Raw genomic sequence first — 24,598 nt, forward strand, 5'->3', positions numbered from 1 at the left:
CTGTTGTGAATTGAATTAAAGTTGACTGAAATAAATGCATTTATTTATATCTTGTTAAAACACCAGTGGTATTTATATTTTGCTTAATAACTGGTGTTTGAGCTCAGAAGTCATTTGGGCTACAAAAAAGTTTGGGGATGGAAGATTCAAGTTACTTGGTTTTATTTTTAGATGTTGCTGCAGGAGAAGAATGTAGATACCCTGGTCACTGCACATTTGCATATTGCCAAGAAGAGATAGATGTATGGACCCTAGAGCGTAAAGGAGCATTTAATCGTGAACTGCTGTTTGATCCCTTTGGAAGTATCAGGAAGGTTAATTTAACAGTAGCCAAAATTCTACAGGAACATCATGGCATATTTATGTTTCTCTGTGAGGTAAGCTAGATATGCTATATTTTTAAATTAATTGCACTATAATTTTATTTTATGTGACACATTACTGCAAGAATCAGACATAACAGAGAAAAGGATCTGTTATAGGATTGAGGCAGGGGAGTGAAATTGTTTTAGGTGACCGGTGAGGCGGCTTCTCATTTTTTCATTGAGCAGAGTGGAAAAATAACAAATCCTTTTGTGAACCTTTGTGGAAACAGTTGTTTTTATTGTTGCTTTTTGGTTTGTTTCCTTTCCTTGATGCCTGGTATCTTTGTTTGCATTCTTTTACTTTTCCATATTGAAGTATTGAACTGACTTCCCCAGTCATTGAAATCATCCAGCAGTATTTTTGAAGGGAACTGATACATATTTGAGAAATAAGCTTTGGAACAGCTGGACAACTGAGCTGTGAATAATCGGCAAATAGTTCATGGTTTTTCCAGTGATCTCTTCTGCATTCCTAAGTCTCCATTGGGTTTGATAGCTGGCACACAAGATCAGCAACTAGAATTAATGAGGTTACTATAGCTATAGCTATGTAAAGGGATGAGTCGTCATAGTTTTAAGGTGAGGGGTAGCTGACTTAAAAGAGAGATAAACTATTGCAGCTCTCAAAGGATTGTGAATCTGTGGAATTCACTGTCCCAGAGTACGTTGAATGCCAGGATATTGAGTAAGTTAAAGGAGGAGATGGATTTTTAATTAGTGATGGATTAACAAGTTATGGAGAGCAGACAGCCAAGCGGAATTGAAGCAACAATGAGATCATATTAAAACAGTGGAGCAGGCCCGAGGGGCTGAAATGCCTATCCCTGCTTCTAGTTCTTAACTTCTCAAAAATCAATAAAAATAAAGTTGGTGAAGTTGTTAAAATCAAATCAAATATTGCTTTTTCATTGGAATGGGGAAATGAAAATGTCAAATATGTCCTGGGTGCTTTGGTTTACTGAGGTCTGCTGTGATTGTCACTGGAGAAAGTGAGGACTGCAGATGCTGGAGATCAGAGCTGAAAATGTGTTGCTGGAAAAACGCAGCAGGTCAGACAGCATCCAAGGAGCAGGAGAATCGACGTTTCGGGCATAAGATTCCTGAAGAAGGGCTTATGCCCGAAACGTCGATTCTCCTGTTCCTTGGATGCTGCCTGACCTGCTGCACTTTTCCAGCAACACATTTTCAGCTGTGATTGTCACTGCCCATTGGCTGTCTATCGATTTGAGGATAAGAACCATTCAAGGTCACAGCTTTTGGCTGTGACTCACCTTAATACTGTCGACATAGGTGTCCAAGACCTTTATATGTCTGTCACCAATGTGCACATTATTGATTACGGACTGCCAGGTTTACAGTTATCTTTCTGTTGTCCATCCTCCATTGCCATAAGACTTGGCAAACAGACCATAGTAGAAGCCCTCATATGACTTAGTTTAATATCGGGACCTTGGAGTGCCATTATGTCTGCATAATCGTGACTGGTTAGTGGTCACATTTCAGTGGTGTGTGGAACCACAATGATTGGGACCATCTTGCTGTGCAGCCTTGTTCCGCCTTCACAGCTGGTGAGACTCATGCTCTTCCATAGGCTATTCTGCCATTGAGGAGTTTGCGCCACACTTTGTCTGGAACCTCGGCCCCCCCTGACCTTGCCACCACAGATGGGAGTAATGTCCACGCTAATTGAATTGCTGTGGTGTGATTCGAAGGACTTTGAACTTAGCTAAGGCAATATTGGAAACTCTGGGCTATATTGTAAACTGCAGAGTTACTAAAATGCTATGAGCAGCTGTTCTTCAGCTAATATATTTTGCTTAGCTTTGTTTCACTCAGCATACTTTTTAATTTAATAATCAAAATGATGTATTTCAGTTCTTTTTGTGTGTTAAATGTTTAAATTTTAATTTGAAAGTAATTCTGCGACAAGTTGAGTTCCAACATGAGTATTAATTGTGGAACTATCCATCATGTGTTAATTGATTGCAGAAATGTTTTGATAACAAGCCCAGAATGATACACAAAAACAATAAGGATAACCAAGCCTACTGTTCCAATCCAGATGCCAAGCATTTATTTGAGCAGAACAAGTAAGTACATTCAGTACAAAAATTGTGGACCATCATTAATGGAGCTGGAACAAACCTGTGTTTTTGGACTTTCAAGACTTTGAATGTATTTTGTGTTTGCTGTTGAGGACTGAAGTGTACTTCATCCATGGAATATCTCATTATGATTATTCCCTTATTTTGCTAAAAATCTATTACTTTCTTTTTATTTGGGTTCAATAGGTGACGTGTTAAATACTTGGCTGTTTTGGGATACAAGGTGGAAATTGAATAACAATGCCTCTGTAATTAAGTATAACAACTAAATGTGGAATATGTAGGCATCTTTTTGTTATCTTTAGTATATCCTATTCAGATTTCCAGATCATCACTGCATTTCTATTAAGCAAGCAATCCCTTAAAATGGAAGCCATTCTGTCTATATGCTTTTGTATAGCAAGCTAGCAACCAGTGCATTTAACTAAAATACTAAAGGGTGTGTCCTCTGTGACTGCAATCCTAAATAATTGCACTGAAGTTACTACGGGGCTGAAATAACTGCACAGAGGATGGCATCCCATCACCAAGTCAGCCTTTATTTACATGTGCTCAGTACCTGCCAGTTCAGAGCCAGTTCCTAGAATGTTTTAAATATGCTTTAAATCTCCTGTTTATTTATTTTATTTCTCTCTTTTTTAAAAAATTTATTAAACACTACAATTTACAAACAATTAACATTAACAGCTGTATACAGGGAACAGCAATTTACAAGGGAGAAGAGTGGCAAAGCCAGACCCTAAACCCTACTGTTCAACCAGTTTTCAGAGAAATGAGGACAAGCCTCAATCTCCTGTTTTTTTTCTTTTTTTTTTATTTCTTTTTGCCCGCACTACCGCCTAACTGAGGTAGTGCTTATTTTCCCCAGCACCCATGTTGAGTGTGTGCAGGTATAGGACACAGTGGAGAACAACAGGTGTATAAATCTTTATCGCTATTCCACCACCAGGAAGAAAGGAGACACCCGAGTGGCCAGTGACAAGTAGTGCCATCCTCAAAGGGCAAAACCTCCTGTTTATTTTTTTTCCTCTTTTTTTTCTTTTATTTTCATTTCTCTTTTTTATGGTTCCCCACACTACCACCTGACAGCAGTAGTGCTTAATGTTTCCCGTCGCATGTGTGCAGGTGTTGGATACAGTGAGAAACAGCAAGTGTGTAAATCTTTATTTATATTCCACCACCTGGACAGAACGAAGACACCCGTGTGGTCATTGACAAGCAGTGGCCTCCTCAAAGGGCACAATCTGTTTATATCTGTCAGCCAGGGCTCCCTGATCAGCCCGGGTCAACAAACCCCACATCCCCTCCTAATCAAGGATCCCATAGTCACTACAAGGGCATAAGTCAATTTTACAGAAAGTGCAAAGCCATGTACCAGACGCCTGTTCTCAATATGTATATCACCTTTTCCAAATTACAGTCAATTCTGAAGAAGAGTCATTGAACCTGAAACATTGACTGCTTTCTCCCCCAGATGCTGCCAGATATGCTGAGTTTCGGTAGCCATTTCTGTTTTTGTACCATGGATATTTACATAGACACTATGCATTAACTCTGATAAATAATTCTGAAGTAGTTTTATGCAATTGCATGTTGGCATGGAGGCACTGCCTCCATCTTCAGTTTATAGAAATGATACCCTCCTTCACATGCAAGCTTGCACCCTACTGCCGTACGTTCCCAGTTTACACATTCTAGTCACTTCTCCTAATTCATGCTGTATTATTTCTTCTCCCACCTCTTGTTTCTCAGTTCATGGTGAACTTCACCATCTTCTCTTTCATTTAATTTATGAGGCAATTGTGTTCTCCACCCTAGTTCGTTTCAGTACCAACCCTTTTCTTTAAATTATTGATTTTGAAAAACCCCAGCTATAATTGTCTCTTTTATCAGTTACTGTGTTTTGTATTGTACCTGCATGGCTTTAGTTTTATGAAATATATGGATGTGTATATGAGCTTTGTGAATTTGATGTTTGATAGTTGGTCAGAAATGGCAGCCTGATTTCATAGAACTTCCTTATAGTTTCTTTCTTAATTGACTGTTTTCTATGTTGGAGGAAGTGAGGATTGCAGATGCTGGAGATCAGAGTTGAGTGTGCGGTGATGGAAAAGCACAGCAGGTCAGGCAACATCCAAAGAGCAGGAGAATTGACATTTCGGGCAAAATAAAGGGCTAATGCCCGAAACGTCGATTCCCCTGCTCCTCGGATGCTGCCGGACCTGCTGTGCTTTTCCAGCACTCCACACTCGACTGTTTTCTATCGTGACTTGATTTGTATTAACTTGTTTCAAAAATCTGAGACATATCATCTGACCACAATCAGGAGAATAATCGAGTTCATCTGTCTTAGAAAATCACTGTGAGGATGGCCCAGAAATCTGATTGCTAGCCGGTTCAGTTGTACATTTTGTTACATTTTTCCAGTAGAAACAGAAAATGTGAAAGGTGACAGGACAGCCAGTTTGTAAGAACTGTGATAAGTCTACATAACTTGAACACTTGCAACTCTCAATGTTGATAATCAGTAGCAACTTTTGAGTTGAGTGGATTTACTTTTATCAGTTCCTCAGTAAAATTATTAAATGTACAGCAAGGCTCCTGTTCAGATTCTCAGTACCTGTTTTCCTTTTAAACAGGTGCCTTGTTCACATCCTGCGAGAGACAATGGTGAAATGCTCTAAAATCCGATCTTTTGACAATACCAGATATGTACAGCAAGGCTCCTGTTCAGATTCTCAGTACCTGTTTTTTCCTTTTAAACAGGTGCCTTGTTCACATCCTGCGAGAGACAATGGTGAAATGCTCTAAAATCCGATCTTTTGACAGTACCAGATTGCTTGATCTCTGCCGCCATGAAGTTCGCTTTGGTTGTAACAGAGAGGATGAGTGTTTCTATGCGCACAGTTTGATAGAACTGAAAGTCTGGATGATGCAACATGACACACGTACGTTCAGTGATACTGGAGAGTTTTTTTTCCTTTTGAAGCCTGCTAATTCTGTATTCCACAGACGTTATCTAACTGAAATGAAGATGCAACAAAATTGGAATAGCAATGGGCCGGTTCATTCACCCTCTAGCTCAGCATGCTAAATATTCAGCATCCATTCTGAGTAATCTTACTTTCCCCTTTATCCACAGGCCCTCTACAGTCTGAATCTGGAATTTGTAAAGTTTCTTTCCTCAGTCAAGTCTGTATTCACTGTGTTGGGTGACAACCCATTCCATTTTGTGATTTTGTGATATGACTTCTCTTAGACTGTAAGCTGAAGTGTTTCCCTGTGATATTTCCTCTGAGTAGCTTCTCAGTTGAGATCAGAAGTTCGCTGTGCAGAGACTTGTGGGGTCAATTTATGTTCAGGCAAATGGATTAACTATTCCAGAGATTACTTTGGGCCTGTAGGGAACAGCATTTATTGTGGTGGGTGTAGACTAAAGATTATTTATAACTTTTTAAATGCACCTCCCTAAATGTACTATTTTGTCTTATTTTCACTTCTGGTTTGCAGACTGACATCGTATCTGTGTTATAACACAGTCCTTAGGAAATACTTGTAATAGTGAGGTATACATTGTCTTGATAAATCCTGGGAATTATTATATTAATGTAATTAATGGAGGAACACCAGCAGTAAATATACATTTATTTGCATTGTAAATCTTTTCTGAACCCTCTCCAATAATATCCTTCCAATAGCAGGGTGACCAGGACTGTACACACACAGTTATTTTTGAACAATGTGTTGAGATCAAACATCATTAACAAAGGAGCATGTGTTTTAAGTTAAATGACTTTACCAGTTATCTCTTGAGTCAATTGCTAAGTGCTTACACAGTAGGTGTTATGATCTACACAGAAAAAGATGGTCAGGGCCAGAAATAGATTGAGTTCAGAAGAAGAAACAAAGTTATCCTAGAAAAAGGGCAGTTTGTTTATGTGTAAAATCTCCAGACTGAGAGAATTTAGTTTGTAGAAGTCTCCAGGTTGTAACAGTTTGTGGAAGTCTCTCTCCTCAGTCTCAGAATTGAGAAAACGAAAGTGTCTACGCCATGACAGCTGGAAGGGGGTCTCTGGGCTGTCACAGCTGGAAGGGGTGTCTGGGCCATTGCAGCTGGAAGGGGGTCTCTGGGCCATCACAGCTGAAAGGGGGTCTCTGGGTGTCACAGCTGGAAGGGGGTCTCTAGGTGTCACAGCTGGAAGGGGGTCTCTTGGATGTCACAGCTGAAAGGGGGTCTCTGGATGTCACAGCTGGAAGGGAGTCTCTGGGTTTCACAGCTGGAAGGGGGTCTCTGGGGTATCACAGCTGGAAGGGGGTCTCTGGGTGTCACAACTGGAAGGGGCTCTCTTGCGGGGTTGGTATCACAGCTGGAAGAAAGTCCCTGTGCAGGATGGGCCATCACAGCTGAAAAGCATCAGTTTAGTAAGAAATTATAGAGGTAAGATAGGAGTGATCCTTCTCTGGGATTGAATGAATGTAAAGGGAGAAAAGGTAATCTTTTTTGCTGTTTATCAGGTCTTTCTAAGTTGTCTTACAGGTAGTTTGGGTTTTCCCCTCTTTATGTTTAATAAACTCATTTTATGTTAAAAGAACGTTAGCAGCCTCATGAATATGTTCAGTGACTAATCACAGTAACCAAACTGTAAAGACTTTATGATAAGAATGTAATGGATAGGAATAGGTCCTTCAACCCCTCAAGCCTGCCCTGCCAATCATTAACAACATGGCTAATTTGTCCTCAGCCTCAACTCTTCTTTCATGCCAGGTCCACACAACCCTCAAATTCCTATTACTTCAAAACTACCTACGTCTTTTTACATACTTTCAGTGATATACAACACTCTGGGGTGGACAATTTCAGGCATTACTACCCCATAGGAGAATAAATTCCAGTGCATCTTAGTTTTAAGTGTGTGTCCTTTAGTTCGAGATTCTCCCACTAGTAGAAACAACTTTTCAATATCTACCTTGTCAAGAACCCTCAGAATCTTGGATGTTTCATTAAAATTACCCCTCATTCTTCTAATCTCTTACTGAGTAAAGGCCTAAGCTGTTTTTAGCCATTCTTGATAAATCAAGTATGATCTTCATCGACCTAGTGAATCTCGTTTGAACTTCCTCCAGTACCAGTAAATCCTTAAACATGGAGACCAAAACTGTTCACAGTACTCCAAGTGTGACTTGCCAACACCTTTTGTAGTTGTAACTGTTTTAAATCTTGGAACCCTGGTAATGAAGAGCAAAATTCCATTTGCCTTTATATTTACTTGTTGCACCTGCATGCTAATGTTTTGTGCTTCATGTATAAGAACAGCCAGATCACGATGTACTTCACTTTTCTGGGGTCTCTCTCCATTCAATCCTTTTGATACTTCCTACCATAGTGCATCACCTTACACTTTCCTACGGCAAAATCCAATTGCCAAATTTTTACCCATACATTCAACCTGTCTATATCTCCTTGCAGATTTCTTACGTCCTCATCACATCTCTCATCTATTTTCATACCGTCAACAAATTTGGATATATTTTACTCTGTCCCTCCTCCAAATCCTTAGGGCGGGACTTGTACACTTAAGGGAGTGTTGCTGATCAAAGAGACCTTAAGGTGCGGGTACATAGTTCCTTGAAAACGGAGTCGTGGGTAGACAGAGCAGTGAAGAAAACGTTTGGTACTCTTACGTTTGTTGGTATTGAGCATAGGAGTTGGGAGCTGTATAGGTTATTAGGCTACTTTTGGAATACTGCATTCAATTATGGTCTCTCTGCTATAGGAAAGATGTGAAACTTGAAAGGGTACAGAAAAAGATTTACAAGGATGTTGCCAGGACTGGAGAGTTTGAGCTATAGGGAGAGGCTGAATAGCCTGGGGCTGTTTTCCCTAGAGCGTTGGAAGCTGAGGGGTAACCTTAGAGAGGTTTATAAAAACATGAGGGCCATGGATCGGGTGTATAGTCAAGGGCTTTTCCCCAGGGCAGGGGAGTGCAAAACTAGAGGACAAAGGTGAGAGGAGAAGGATTAGGTCCCTTTTAAGGGACAACTTTTTCATACAGAGGGTGATGTGTGTATAGAATGAGCTGCCAGAGGAAGTTGTGGAGGTGAGTACAACTACAACATTTAAAAGGCATCTGGATGGCTATATGAATAGGAAGGGTTTAGAGGGATATGGACCAAATCCTGGCTAATAGGATTAGATTAATTTAGATTGATCTGGCCAGCATGAATGAGTTGGACCAAAGGGTCTGTTCCTAGTGGCACTCTTTTTTTTCCTTACCACACCTTTGAAATCTGAAAAAGATTCATTAATCCTGACTCTGACTTCTGTGTGTTAAACAAACCCAGTACATGTTGAGGATTACTGAGGATCACCCCGTTACTGTGAGGTTCTGTCTTGTGCAAAAATCGTTTATGTGGCACTTCATTGAATCCATATATTCTACTTCTACCTGTTCCCCATGTCAACCCTCCTTGTTATATCCTCAAATAGCTCTCTTAGCCAAACATAATTTCTTTTTCATAAACTATGTTGACTGTGATTGCATTGTGCTTTTCTAAATGTCCTGCTATTTGTTCCTTATTAATAGACTAGTATTTTCTCAATGACAGATTTTAAGCTGACTGGTCTATAATTTTCTGCTTTGTGTCTCCCTCCCTCCTTGAACTTTGGAAAACTGCTAATGCAATGCCCATCAGCTGAAGTCCTCCTGGAATCAAAACAAAATATTTTGATCAATGCATCCACAATTTCTGCAGCAATTTTCTTATAATCCTTGGATGCAAGCCATCAAGTCCTGGCATTAGTTCCCATCACTTTATCATGAGGGACAAAGTATTTGACAGAAACTGTTAGAAAACCTTCCCTTCCATGAGCACCTTGCTTATGTGTTATCCTTGGGATGTTTTATAGTGTCGTCTTCTCCCATGAAGAGGGATGCAAAATATTTGTTTGTTATCTACCATTTTGCCTGTACTTTGTTATTAATTCTCCAGTCACATCCTCCACTTGCCTTATCTATTGTAATTCTTTGATATACCTGTAGAAGCTCTTGTTTGTTTACATACTTCTTGGCAATTTACTTTCAGAATCAGTTTCCTTCCCATTAATTATTTTAGTCATCTCCCGCTTGTTCTTCCAAAAAATAAGTCCTAATTCTCTGGCCTAGCACAAGTTTTAGCCACTTTGTATGCCTTAGCTTTTGATTAATGTTCTCCTTGACTGCCTTTGTTAGTTACATTACTCGTCCTACTCATCGAGCCCTTCTCTTTGACTGGAATAAATTCCTGCTGAGTGCTATGGAATATTTGCTAAAGTATCTGCCACTGCCAATCCATTGGCTTTCCCATGAGTCTTATTTTCTCTGCCTACTTTAGCCAGTACTTTCTTCATCTCTCTGGCATTGTCTTTAGGCTTCACTGTAGAATCTGACCTGTCAGGTATTACTGTGAGCTGGGACCAGAACAGTTTGAATGGCATTCATTAACATTCAAAATTTCTTGTTCGCAAATTTGTTACAAGCAAGTATTCCTTTGTAGTATCCCCTACCAAAGTAAAATTTACTGTAATTATTTAAGTTTGATAGATGTATTTATACATTTCTATTATTGTTATACAACATCCCTATTTTAAAAATCTGAGACAATATGGCTGTAATAGACTTGATTTTAGGAAGTTTACAAAGAAAAACTTGCATTTATGTAGCACCTTTCATGACCACTGAACAACTCCAAGTGCTTTTTGCCTATGAAGTACTTTTGACATGCAGTCGCTGTTATAATGTAAGAAAATTGGCCGCCAATTTGCACACATCAAACCTCCTATGACGACCAAATAATATGGTTTTGTGGTGTTGATTAAGGGATGATTGTTTCCTAGCATACTGGGTTTAATTCCCCTGCTATTGTTTGAAATTATCTGTGTAATCTTTTACATTGAGCCGGGGGTGTCGAAGCTCCAATTTAACATGTATCCAAGATGGCACCTCTGCGATGTAGCCCTCCCTCGGTACTGCACTGGACTGTAAGTTGCATTATTGTGCTCAGGCCCTAAAATAGAACTTGAAGCTGGACTCTTGCGATTCACAGGCATGAGGGCAACCAACTGAGCCACACACTGTGGTGCATGGACTTGGGAATGGAGCTTAAAGCAGTTGCAAAAATCAGATGTCAGACATGTTTTATGTCTTGAATATATTTGTGTGTTTAAATATTGAATTTATTTTTAAATCACCAGATATCTCTCATGAAGCAATTGCTCAGGAATCAAAAAAGTATTGGCAGAATCTGGAAGCTAGTACCCAGTCAGGACAGGTAAACATCTTTTACATATGTTTTTATACGTAATTCAGGTTTGACCAGTCTGCTGTTTGATTAGTATATTCCAATGTTTGATAATTCCTCAGGTGCTGATTAAAGAAAAAGGCCTTAAAAGCTTATTTTGAGTTCTACAAATGCATTTGCTAATATTCTGGAAGCTACTTTGATGCCCATATCCTGACAACCCCTGAATGCTACCAGAAAAATAGCAAGTTGTTTGGTTAAAGCATTCTCTGAATTTGAGTGGTAGTTAAGTACAAGGAACATTTTATTACAACTTCACTGCAGCAGAAAGATAATTGCACAACAGAAGTTTTATGGAAAATTGATATAGTGCTGAAATTCATTGAGTATTCCTTGACATGGATATTGATTTTCTAAATGTGAGTTCAGACAGGGAAATTGATTTGGGTAACATTACAGTGTTTAAAAACAGCAAGTAAGTTATTTTCATTGATTGAATGAAATGTAGCTCTCAAAACTGATAGTGGACAGACCTATTCAGTCCTAAATGTGCTAGGATTGAATAAGAATTTACAGATTGAATTACTTATCTAACTTACCTGAGGTTAGCTACTATATTTTGTGACAGTGTGCCTGTGTCTTATATTTCTGTAAATGGTACGTGAATACCCAGTATAGACTTAGGAGTAGAAGGCAAGAGATAATTGTACCCAAACACAATTCTATGTCAGTTTATTCTGGATATTTTGACTTTACTTTTAACAATTTCCATTTTTAAATTCATGTATCCACATTCATGAGATTAAGCTATGTTTACAAATCGCCTTATACATAATTCCCATCTCACATACAAAAGTGATTTTCTGTCTTTTTCTCAGCTTTTGATCCAAGATCTGGTCCAAGCAAATCCAATTAAAGGCATATTACAAATTAAGCTGAACAATTGCTGAGTGAACAGCACAGTTCAGATTTAAAGAAACACGCATGTCTAGAAAACCAAATGCCAGCATTCTGTGTTAAATTATCAAACCATAGGACTGCTCATTCATTAGAGAGAGACAACTGGTGGTGGTTTAACCTGAGGGTCACCACACCTCAGGTAAAGGGAAATGTTGAGAAGGAGTTTATTAATTTATTTAAAAAGACAAAAGTGTCATAAACTGTTGTTCATCAGAACTTCATTACTGTTAGTTACTGGTATTGCAGTCAGACTGATGTACAAATTCCAGAAGTTCTTCAGCTGGTGCGGGAATTGAACCCACTCAGTTGGAATCACTCTACATTGCAGACTATCTGGCCAGCCTACTAAGCTAACTGACCTCCATTCTCTCTTTTAACCCCAGAGTAATGATTTATTGTACCAGTTATCCAGTTGGAATAACCATTGTTCCAAGTTTTCTAGCTCTGGTACTTTGTAATTTATTTAAAAAGACAAAAGTGTCATAAACTGTTGTTCATCAGAACTTCATTACTGTTAGTTACTGGTATTGCAGTCAGACTGATGTACAAATTCCAGATACTATTTGCATTGTTGCAGACCTCTAACTTCTGAAACTTAGCTACATACTTGGTGTCTGAAAACATGCAACTTTCAAGTGCTTGTTCCAATGTTAAACTTGATACCTTTGTGATCTGCACTAGTGTGATATCCACAGAACCCTGTTTCTACATGGCATTCGTGTTGTCAAATCACTATTTTTGGGAGGAGTAAAGTAGAAGTGAGCAGGGTATTGCAAACATGTCAGTGACAGTCATGATTCAAGTTTGAATGTTTTGATGTGGTAATATGTAGGATTGGAGCCAAGATTAACCAGCGTCAGAGATGTAAATTACTTTACGGTTTACTGGAATCGAGGTCATATCTTTCCACTTTGAATTTATTCAGCAATGTCCTTCAAAACAAAGCTCCTTGAGAATGGAAAATAATCCCAACTGTGTCTCTTTACCAAAACCAGTCAGAACAATTGGAAATTATTCCTCTCTATATGTTGACAACCATTTCAGCACCAAAGTAGAAAAAGTCAGCCAATCCATCACTTTTTTTGCTATATGCTACCTGGTGTTGAAGGTACCTATCCTAACCCTATTTCCCTTTATCCTATTCTCATATTTTTCTTTCAATGCATTTCTGAGCCTAAAATATAAAAAATAAAATATCAACCCTTATTAAATTGTTCTATTTTCATTCCTAGCGAGTTTTGAGAAGTTTGTTTAGCTCAGGTTGAAGTTCTGGATGTAGGTTTGTTCGCTGAGCTGGGAAGTTTGTTTTCAGACATTTCATCATCATACTAGGTAACATCTTCAATGAGCTTCCAAATGAAGCACTGGTGGTGTATAGCCTGCTTTCTATTTATATGTTTGAGTTTCCTAGGGTTGGTGATGCCATTTCCTGTGGTGACATAATTTCCTATGGTGGTGTCATTTCCTGTTCTTTTTCTCAAGGGGTGGTAAATGGGATCCAAGTCAATGCGTTTGTTGATAGAGTTCCGGTTGGAATGCCATGCTTCTAGGAATTCTTGTGCATGTCTTTGTTTGGCTTGTCCGAGGATGGATGTGTTGTCCCAGTTGAAGTGGTTTCCTTCCTCATCCGTATGTGAGGATACTAGTGAGAGAGGGTCATGTCATTTTGTGGCTAGTTGATGCTCATGTATCCTGGTGGCTAGTTTTCTGCCTGTTTACCCAGTGTAGTGTTTGTTACAGTTCTTGCAAGGTATTTTGTAAATGACATTAGTTTTGCTTCTTGTCTGTATAAGGTCTCTCAAGTTCATTAGCTGCTGTTTTAGTGTGTTGGTGGGTTTGTGGGCTACTATGATGCCAAGGGGTCTGAGTAGTCTGGCAGTCATCTCTGAGATATCTTTGACATAGGGGAGAGTGGCTCGGGTTTCTGGACATGTTTTGTCTGCTTGTTTGGGTTTGTTGCTGAGAAATCAGCAAACTGTGTTCATTGGGTACCCGTTCTTTTTGAACATCAGCTGGCTACAAAAGGACATGACCCACTCTCAATAATATCCTTACATACGGATGAGGAAGAACACCACTTTGACTGGGACAACACAACCATCCTAGCACACGCACGCAAACTCCTAGAAGCATGGCATTCCAACCAGAACTTTATCAAGCACATTGATTTGGATCCCATTTACCAGCCCCTGAGAAAAAGAACTGGAAATGACATCACCATAAGAAATTATGTCACCACAGGAAATTCAAACATATAAATAGAAAGCAGGCTACACCACCAGTGCTTCATTCAGAGGCTCACTGATGATGTTACCTAGTATGGTGACGAAATGTCTGAAAACGAACCTTCTGACTCAGCGAGCAAACCTATATCCATTTTCATTCCTGTCATGTACCTCTTGTAAATAGGTGAGTGGCTTACCAGCAAATACAAGTGTGTGGAAGGAGGGATCAAACTAGCTGTAGTTAAATGATGGATGTCACAGAGTAATTGCAGGCAAGCTACAGTCGATGTGTGAGGATGGCACAGGACAGACCAGCGAGGCATGCTGTGACAACAGATCCCCCAGCAGAAGTAGTTAGGAGCTGAAGCAGCATTTTTCAGCTGTCAGTCAGAAGACTATCCTTCTGACCAATCTTCCACAGAGGAGATAACTTATACTTGGTGCCTTGTTTCGCCAGCACATACATGATCTGGAACTGAATGGTACTGACTCCATTCTGTGCTTTATGGTGTTTATACACTTGCACTGTATAAATTAATGTCTGTTTGCACAAGTCAGTAACTTTTTGTTAACTGGATATTACCCATAAGTACCATTCTACCAATGAACAGTGCATTTCTCAATTATAGGTAATCAATATAGAATAAGGAGTAGCAGCTTTAAAAGAGATGAGTAGAAATCACTCAAGGAATCGTGCTTCTGTGGAATTAACTGCCACAGAATGCGATGGACGCTGGGAAATTGAGTAAACGTAAGGAGATGGGTTTTTAATTAGTAACTGGTTTGAAGGGTTATGGAAAGTTGGCAAGAAAGTTGAGGCCAAGATAAGATCAGCCAGACTCGAGGTGCTGAATTGCCTATTCCAGCTCCGAGTTTTTATGTTCTTAATGCATAAAATGTGCAGCTTTCAAATTAATGCAAAGTAATAATCATGTTGACAGTAACGAAAGCCACTGCAGTAATATTTTTTCCACACTTTTGGACGGATGTCCTTTTGATTCAAGATCATATTGCAGTTCAAAATCTATCATCTTATTATAGCATTTCAGACCTCTCCTCATACAATTTAAGGTGTATTGAAAAAGTTGATTGTCATGAGCAGTCTGTAATAAACAGATTTTCTCCTTTTAAGGTACCTCTTAGCATGACAAAATCCAGAAACCTCAACTTAAAGCTCAAATTTGTGTGTGGACAGTGTTGGAGGCATGGGCAAGTCAGCGAGCCAGATAAGAACCGAAAATACTGCAATGCTAAAGCAAGACACCCGTGAGTAGCTAAACCATCCATTCAGTCAAATGATCAGTATTCCTGAAGCACTAATAATCTATATTAAGTGACTGTAATATAGCACCACAGACATCTCTATAATGGTTGTTTTTGCTGATTCACTCCTAATGCACAGTATGTTTTGTATCAAGCTATGAACAGCCACTTAGTTGAATTTTAAGTGATCAACTGCTACAATTTCGGATGGCATGGCGACTCAAATTTTGGCACTGCGGCTTCACAGCGCCAGGGACCCGGGTTCATTTCCACCCTCAGGTGACCGTCTGTGTGGAGTTTGCACGTTTTCCTCGGGTCACCGTGGGTTTCCTCTGTGTGCTTTGGTTTCCTCCCACAGTCCAGTGATGTGCAGGTTAGGTGAATTGGCCATGCTAAATTGTTCATTGTATCCAGGGATGTGGAGGCAGGTGGATTAGCCAATGGGAAATGAGGATGACGGGGATGGATCTGGGTGGGATGCTTTTCGGGGGTCGGGGGGGGTGCAGACTTGATAGGCCAAGTGGCCTGTTTCCACACTGAAGGGATTCTGTGATTAATATGTTTCAATTCAGCATTTTTAAGCAACTAAGAGTCTCACAAAATTCATAAAATCTTGAGCATACAATTTAGTTATTGTTATTTTGCTGGTTGCAGACTTGCACAATGATACATTATTCTACAACAGCAAATTTAGGACTGCAAATGGTACCCACTGTAAGACTTGCCATTGCCTGTTTATTATCAACAGTATTTTGTACTAAGTGTTGCTGAAAGCATGCAGCACAGAAAGTGGAGTATTCTCTGAGTGAATATCTCTTCAACCCGATCTGATTGAAAGATTTTGAAAATAGCAGTTCAGTATCGAGAAGGAAGTTAGAATGAAATTCATCGTCAAATCTGATGCAGAAAGAAGAATTGAAACGGAAAGTAAAGATTGACTTAAAATTTAAAGAAGATAAATTGAAAGAATAAGTAGAATAATGGCCTTACAAAAACATTCAACTGAAGGAAAGCAATTCCATACTTGTGATAGTTAATTTTCAGTGCCACTGGTTGTCTGACAGTAATTAATACTTAAAACTAAAAGAATACTTTGACTTGAGAGTACTTGACATAATGTTACAGTTGTATAGGATTTTGGTAAGGCCACATTTGGAATACTGCGAATAGTTCTGGTCGCCACATTACCGAAAGAATGTGGATGCTTTGGAGAGGGTGCAGAAGAGGTTCACTAGGATGTTGCCTGGTATGAAGGGCGCTAACCATGAAGAGAGGTTGAGTAGATTAGGATTATTTTCATTGGAAAGACGGAGGTTGAGGGGGAACTTGATTGAGGTCTACAAAATTATGAGAGGTGTAGACAGGGTGGACAGCAAGAAGCTTTTTTCCCCAGAGTGAGGGACTCAATTACTAGGGGCCATGAGTTCAAGGTGAGAGGAGAAAAGTTTAAGGGAGATATGCGTGAAAAGGTCTTTACGCAGAGAGTGGTGGGTGCCTGGAAGACATTGCCAGCGGAGGTGGCACGATCGCGTCATTTGCGATGTACCTAGACAGATACATGAATGGCCAGGGAGCAGAGGGATACAAATTCTTAGAAAATAGCCGACAGGTTTAGCTGGAGGATCTGGATCGGTGCAGGCTTGGAGGGCCGAAGGGTCTGTTCTTGTGCTGTAGTTTTCTTTGTTCCATCTTCTATGCAAATTCAGAATTTTCGTACTGCTCATTGTGTTTGAGTTGAAGCCAATGAGATTTTTTTTCAAGTGAACCTAACAGCAGTGTATCATATTACTGCAGTAACTTTTTCATTTCCATACTTGTCGAGTATCTGGCCTCGTTTGTGGTCATTGCATCATTTGCATCTAAATAATGATTAGGGTAACTAGTTTCACCACTAGTTTGGTTTCTTTGCCCTGCTGTTGGTAGCAGCTTTTGTGTTTTACAAACAGAGTAATGAGATTTCTCCTTGAACATGGACCCATGATTCTCATCTGTCCCATCTTGCTGTGTGAACATTATTTCAGTTTCGTTGTAAACAATGGGCAGAGGCCAAGTTATTTTTTTTAATATTTACCCTATAATGACACTATTTATGAATAGCTTTACTATTAGTCATTGTGCAAACACTCTTTTTGCAATGGACAGATACTACTGCATGGGAGACATTTAGTTCACATATGATAACCTTCTGTACTTGAAGTGTCATATTAACTTTTTTTAACTATTTAAAGTTGGACCAAAGAACGTCGTGTGCTACTAGTGATGTCCAATGAGCGTAAGAAATGGACAACTATACGTCCTCTACCATCAAAGAAACCAATTCCACAGCAATTTGATGTAAGTGTTTGGAATAATGTTTTTGAACAGTATGTTTTTGTTTTAAGTATATTCCCAGTTGAACCTCCTTTTGTAACTCTCTTTCAGTTATGCTTGCATATAGCTAAAGGAAAGAAATGTACATACACCGGGCTTTGCTCATTTGCCCACAGTCTTGAGGAAAAAGACATGTGGACCTATATGAAAGACAGTAACAGTAAGTGCTAATTCAAGCTTTGTTGTCTCTGCTTAAAATGCAAAGTGACTTTGAAACCTATACAGGTTGTTCTGAAATAACGCACGTTTCATCAACGCGAATTGGCCATAACACGATTGATGAGTTGTGGACGCTATTTGGATTATGCAAACGTTCTGGTGAACGGCTATAGCGATCTTCTACAGCTGTCACATTTATGGAGAACGATCTGTAGTTAAATAATTTGAATTTTAAATGACTGTTCTTCGTGATAAGCTGACCCTACCCTTTGATTCTTAAACCAATATTGTCCAACATTTCCTACTGAAGCAAAATGTATGTTTTCACTTAAGAAGCTAACTACCTTATTTCCTGCAAATGCCATTATAAATACACCATAACGATTTCATAATGCAGCTTCCTAAGTACATTGTGAGTATTGTTCTGCATTGATGATGTATATTAATTCTTGTATTTCTCAGAGTGAAAAATCTGATTTTAGCCTGAGGCCATTAATTGTGTAAACAAAAGACTACAATGGCACTGTTTTCTAATGTGATATTTTATTAGAACCTTATATGCATGCTTTGGGGAGAAGAATTAAAAGCTTAAAGTGAAAAATACAATCTCTGAAATTCTAATCTGCAAATATCTGATTCATGGTTTGATACATGAAATCATTAAAGAAGCATTTGTAACTGACTTCCTTCATAATGCTTATGTGTTCAAATTTCTACGACAGAAAGCCTTTCATGGACAGACTGTTTTAATTTAAAATGTTGGGCAAGCTTAATGGACTATAATGCAAATTAAAGCATTACACTACCATATCACACTAATCCCAACTACATCTTTCAGTCTGAAAATCAATCAACTCGTTTGTTTAAATTACAGCTTATTGTTGTTTAACTTTTCCATGACTTGAGTTCCTTTTTAACTGTACTGCTTTAAATTAAACTTGACCAGTCTTAGACATGGAACAGCTGTATGAAATGTGGCTGAAGAGCCAGGAGCCAGAGAAAGAGGAAGTAGTTAATGCACCCAAGGAAAATGGGAAACAAATCCACATGCCAACCGACTATGCTGATCTTGTGGTAAGTGATCAATTGTGAGTGGTAGTAGATTAATTGCTCCATTGTTGAATAGATTTTTTTTTAAGTTGAACAGTTGTACCACAGGTTGGAAGCACTTCGACAGGATTTATCAATGATGGGAAGACGGTATGCTCACAAGCAAAATGTAATACTGTAAATGAAGTTCAAATCCTTAGAACCTAGCAAACTTGGTGGGAATTATGTCTCTTAAGTTACAAATCTTGGGCTGAATCCAATTGGCTTTGAGCTATTTTGTCTTGATACCTTGTTTGATTACATTTATTTGTCGAACTGTCTCAACTGGAATGGAGGAAGGGAGGGACTTTCCTTTATACTAGGAATTGCCCTTAATTGGTTATTGTCTTTCACTTTCACCTCGAGACTGTGTTCAGTCAATTCTAGTTTTTTCCTGTTTTTTGTAATTGGAAACTAATGAAAATCTTAATTATAAAAACAGTAGTTCGTTGGACCAACTAATTTATGTTCAACTAAAATTGTAACATAGTGAGATTAATGCTAGTGTCACATCTTGAAGAAAAGTTAGTGGCTTTCCTGTTGTGGATTGGCTTATTATGGAAGTGTTCTGAAAGTGACTCTCTGGCTGGTCACCCATTCTCCTTTTGTTGCGGTGGACTATTAGTACAAAGTGCCAGTTTGGTTCAGGCCTACTTTGATGTCAGAAGTGGTCTGTACAGATTTGTAGTGATAAAAGGACCTTTCATGTTTGCAGGACTCAAAATATTTTTCTTGACAGATTCAAGAATTATCAAGGGCTATTTCTTGGTTACCATGGGCTTGTTTTTCAGTTGCACTACTCCCTCACCTCACCCTCTCCGCTCCTCAACCTATTGCAGCCCATCTTTCCATTTTCAGCCTCAACTCTTCCCAACTCCATTCCAGAGCCTCCTATAACCACATACTCCAGTACCCTCTACCCCATTCCTTACAGCACGCTATTCCCTATCCCTATTCAGCCCCCCTTCCATATGTCACTTCAGTGCCTCCTGCTCCCCTTTATAACCCACCCACCATCCCCATTCCACCCGTTCAAGTCTCCCAACCCCACCAGTTGGGTCCCACCCCTTCCTCCACACCCCTGTTCCACTGCTTCCTTGTGTGGAAGAGAGGACAGACCAGGCCACCCAAGATGAAAGTCAAGGTGGCAAGTATTGCCAGAGGAATCCATTTAGCTTTGCTGGCATCCAGTTTTGTTCACTGCACCATCTGAAATTCACGTTTACTGAAGTATTGAGTGTCTCCAATATTTTAAAAAGTTGCATTTGCATCTTGGGTTAAATTTGAACTCATAATTTCATTTGATAACCTGCCTTTAGCTGTCTATTTGATTTATGTTTGTTTAATTAAGATTCTAATAATTGATAAAAATGCTTAAATCTCATCTTCTCGCCTCCTTTTGGATGCTGACTGATCTGAGTATTTCTTGCATTCATCATGTTTGTAGGCATCTGTACAACGCAATTCTGAAATCTCTAGCTTGTTGTTGCTTAACAGTTTCTATTAATGTTTCAGGCCTCTGTACACCACATTATTAACGGAACTTTAAAAATCATTGTATAGATTTTCATTTCATCTTATTCACAATAGTGCCCTCCTGCAGCCTATGGGAAATATTTTGGAAATGACAGCTATGTATATTTTTCCTTTTGCTGTTCACCATATGGCTTTTGCCTCTGCCCATACATTAACTGCTCTTTGATAGTGAAATGCACTTAGAAGAAATTTCCTATTGTCTTTCCTTTAAAGATCGGCTATCATTGTTGGTTGTGTGGGAAGAGCTGTAATAGTGAGAAGCAATGGCAACAGCATATAACCTCGGAAAAACACAAAGAAAAAGTTTTTAGTTGTGAGGATGACCAAAACTGCTGGCAACATCGTTTTCCTACAGGACAGTTCAGTGTTTGTCAAATGTAAGGATACTTTAAATTAATTTTTTAGCAAAATAATTTAGTTTGTTTACATCATTCAAATAAGAGAGAGCTGTCTGCCAGAACCTTTAATCCAGTTTTGGTGGCAAATAGTTAATGATCTGTATATAACCTCATTGGTAATGCAGCATCTACTTTGTGTGTCTTTATAATTTATGTTGCTCACATGGACTAGCCATAGTAGAACCAAATGTAAGTTATGCTTTATAATATTTGAAGGGCATGAGTACAATATCTCTTACTGTTTTGATATTTTCAAGTTTCTAACGATGAGCATGGATTAGATTTGCTTCCTTGCTGAAGTACACTTCTCTCTTTCATTTTTTATCAGAACAAAGAACAATACAGCACAGGAACAGTCCCTTCGGCCCACTAAGCCTGCGATGCGTACTCCTTATTAAGACCCGCTAGTTGTTGCTCATATGTGGTTCCTGTCCCTCTGTCTGCTTCCCACGAATGTCTGTCAAGATACACTTTAAAGGTTGTTAACGTGCCTGCTGGTACCACATCCACTGGCAATGTGTTCCAGGCCCCCACCACCCTCTGGGTGAAAAACCTTCCCCGCACTTCTCCCCTAGACTTGCCCCCTCTCACCGTGAAACTGTGCCCTCTTGTAGTTGACCTTTCCACCCTGGGGGGAAAAAAGCCTCTGACTATCCACCCTATGTATAACTCTCATAATTTTGGAGACTCTCTATCAGATTACCCCTTAGCCTCCGTCTTTCCAGTGAAAATATGCCAATTTTATCCAATCTTTTCTCATTACTAAAACCCTCCAGACTAGGCAACATCCTTTGCGCCCTCTCCAAAGCATCCACCTCTTTGTGGTCGTGTGGTGACCAGAAATGCATGCAATATTCAAATGTGGTCTAACTAAAGTGTTATACAGCTGTAACATAACTTGCCAACTTTTACATTCGATGCTCCGGCCAATAAGGGAAATGTGCTACATGCCTTCCTGACCACCTCATCCACCTGTGTTGCAGCTTTCAGGGGTCTGTGGACCTGTATGCCTAGATCCCTCTGAATATCAATGTTGTTATCTTAATATTAATCATTACATAAAAACTAATAAAATCTGCCACCCAGGCCCTCTATCCTTTTACAGTTAATGCTTTTATTTCATATTGACTTCCACAAAATGGAAATTCAAATAATCACTTAGTAGTACAGAACTGGAGTATTGTTTGAAAACAATTAGACCATGTTAGAGAATATCCTGGCCAATTTCTTAACTAGGACATCAAGGAGAGGGAATTTGTATCATTGTCCTCGCTGGAATTTAAAAGAAATTCAATAGAAATATAAAATTATGAAGGGAATAGATAGGATAGAAACAAAGAGACTATTTCCACTGGTGTGTGAAACTAGAATTAGCTTATGAGGAGAGATTGAAAAGACTAGGTCTATACTCTTTGGAATTTATAAGAATGAGGGGGATCTTATAGAAACATATAAAATTGTGAAGGATGTAGATAAGAGAGAAGCAGGGAGGTTGTTTCCACTGGTGGGTGAAACTAGAACTCGGGGGCATAGCCTCAAAATAAGGGGGAGCAGATTTAGGACTGAGTTGAGGAAGGACTTCTTCATCCAAAGGTTTGTGAATCTGTGGAATTCCCTGCCCAGTGAAACAGTTGAGGCTACCTCTTTACATGTTTTAAAGGCAAAGATAGATTTTTGAACAGTGAAGGAATTAAGGGTTATGGTGAGTAGGCAGGTTGGTGGAGCTGAGTCCACAAGAAAATCAGCCATGCCGTTATTGAATGGCGAAACAGGACAGATGGCCTACTCGTGTTCCTGTTTCTTATGTTTGACCACACCATTTAAAACTGAATTAGAATATAGGTTAGAGCCCATTAAAACATGTAAAGAAATTATTACAAGCAGTATTGGATTCCAATATAGCAAATGTATTGTGTACATAAAGGAAATATTCAGGGGGTAGGAAATAAGTGTAATTTCATCTTGGAGACATTTCTCAAGAAAGATATTTGCAAGGGATGGGCCTAGCTGGGATCCCATGGCAACACCATCTATTTGGGCATGTATGGTGTAATTAAAACTGAACTCAACTACACAAGTTACAAAGATGCAATTTTATTCTGTGAGTGGACAACATTTGCTAAATCATCCTAAGTGCGCAAAGAATGATGTCGACAGCCAAATTAAGATTATAAATTGGACTCGCAGTGTGGCACACATGGCCTGTATTGGAAGTTACATATATTAATACATAGAGCCCTGTTCTTTTTAATCAGAAAGAACATGTATACACACTAATGCCAAAGGACTTGACTCCCATTCACCTACCCTGTCCCCACTTTAGTCTCACTTGTTGAATTTGTCCACTTTCTATGAAGATAATTATCCTATCCTTAATTTGAAAAAAATTATTGTATTGTCTCTGTACCTTTGTGTCAATGTCTATTCCAAAGCAATGCATTTTGGAAACACAACACCCTTTGAAATGTAATGTATGTTTATGTTAATTTCAGGCATGAGACAGGTAACTGTCCAGAGGAGGAGAATTGCCAGTTTGCTCATAGTAAAGCAGAATTGCAAGAATGGATGGATCGAAGAGAAGTTCTAAGGCAGAAACTAGCGAAAGCCAAAAAGGACCATTTGATTGCTCCAGATGATGACGACTTTGGAAAATTTGATTTTTTGATTAAAGACTTAAATTGATATAATAACCATGGTACATTCGAATTTTCAGAAATGTGGTAGAAGTTGACATTTTTTTCAGTTGAAACCAAAACTAAAAGGTGTATAAGCAGTAAATCTTTGAATTGTTCTCCTGCTTTACTTTCCTACAGTAATAACTACAATGGTGTTGTGAAAGAGGCATACAGTAGGGCTAGGAGGGCAGCAGTATTCTCTGCACTTCCATCTAACAACAGGCTGTTGTCTGCTGTCAAGGTGACGTGCAACTTGAAAAAAGAATAATCATGGGTTATATTAAAGTGCAAGGACTTGAATATTTTTGTGATGTTCTCCATAATGTCATAGGAATATATTTGAGTGACTTAAGACATAGGAAAAAACTTTGGATTGTGGATGTAAGGCTTAAACGATACAGAATTCATAAACATTTCAGTATCCAGATAAGTCAAAACAGAAGAGGAATGGGGTTCAGTAATGTGGCAATCCAACTTGGATAGTGTGTAACAGTTCAGAGACGAGTTAGCATCATTGAATTTGTTAGAGCAATAGGATGCTTCTTTTGATAACTTTTTTCTTCTAAATAATAGTTTTTAAGGAAAATCATTCATCAATATATAAGCTGAATGGTTTAAATTTTACCAGCATTTAATTATGTGCTCCATTGTTGGTAACTGGGAAGCAGGTGTTAAAAGAACTGCATAAAATAATTTCATTACAGGATTCAAAATTATTAAGTTTTGTTAAGTACAATGCTTGCTATTTAAACGTTGATTTCCTTAAAAATCACAAGAATTGCCAGGTGGCAAAAATATATGGACCAATATTGTCAATAAAGGATATAAAAATGTTTACATTACAGATTGTTAAAGTGCCTTGTATTCTGTATGTTAAATTATGATGTCCACTATAATTGCCAGTGGTTAACAGTTCAAACATCACCTCTAGATGGCACAAAGAATACACATGTGCAAAGAGGAAGTTGATGCATTCAGAAATGATGGAAATTTTGATGGTAACTGTGAATGATTAAGATGTTATCTTGAGGAGACACTGCAGTGAATTAGATAACTACTTTAAATATTTAGAAAATGAAGCAAGCACTGAAAGGGAACCAAATGTATGGCATAAAGATGAGTTAGAGTTGTCTGTCACACCCAAGACTAAATTGATGTGAGGAGAGACTGCTGAGA

The 24,598-nt window shown here is 38.8% G+C and overlaps 1 protein-coding gene across 2 annotated transcripts in view; it reads left to right on the forward strand.

Annotated features, from left to right (window-relative positions):
- Nucleotides 1–24,264, forward strand: part of zc3h7a (zinc finger CCCH-type containing 7A) — a 93,344-nt gene extending 69,080 nt beyond the window's left edge. The window contains exons 14-24 of one of the 2 annotated variants that reach the window (XM_043711978.1): nt 172–377; nt 2,355–2,455; nt 5,110–5,178; nt 5,306–5,418; nt 10,701–10,777; nt 15,065–15,198; nt 17,424–17,529; nt 17,617–17,725; nt 18,671–18,798; nt 20,563–20,726; nt 23,240–24,264. In XM_043711978.1, coding sequence (XP_043567913.1) covers nt 172–377; nt 2,355–2,455; nt 5,110–5,178; nt 5,306–5,418; nt 10,701–10,777; nt 15,065–15,198; nt 17,424–17,529; nt 17,617–17,725; nt 18,671–18,798; nt 20,563–20,726; nt 23,240–23,429 — 1,397 coding nt within the window. In that variant the 3' untranslated portion in view covers nt 23,430–24,264. Of the gene's footprint in view, nt 1–171; nt 378–2,354; nt 2,456–5,109; nt 5,179–5,302; nt 5,419–10,700; nt 10,778–15,064; nt 15,199–17,423; nt 17,530–17,616; nt 17,726–18,670; nt 18,799–20,562; nt 20,727–23,239 lie in introns of both variants that reach the window. The other variant, XM_043711979.1, reaches the window with a different exon arrangement.
- The last annotated feature ends 334 nt before the right edge of the window (nt 24,265–24,598 follow it).

This window comes from Chiloscyllium plagiosum, chromosome 21, assembly GCF_004010195.1.
Source record: "Chiloscyllium plagiosum isolate BGI_BamShark_2017 chromosome 21, ASM401019v2, whole genome shotgun sequence".
Taxonomy (NCBI): Eukaryota; Metazoa; Chordata; class Chondrichthyes; order Orectolobiformes; family Hemiscylliidae; genus Chiloscyllium; species Chiloscyllium plagiosum.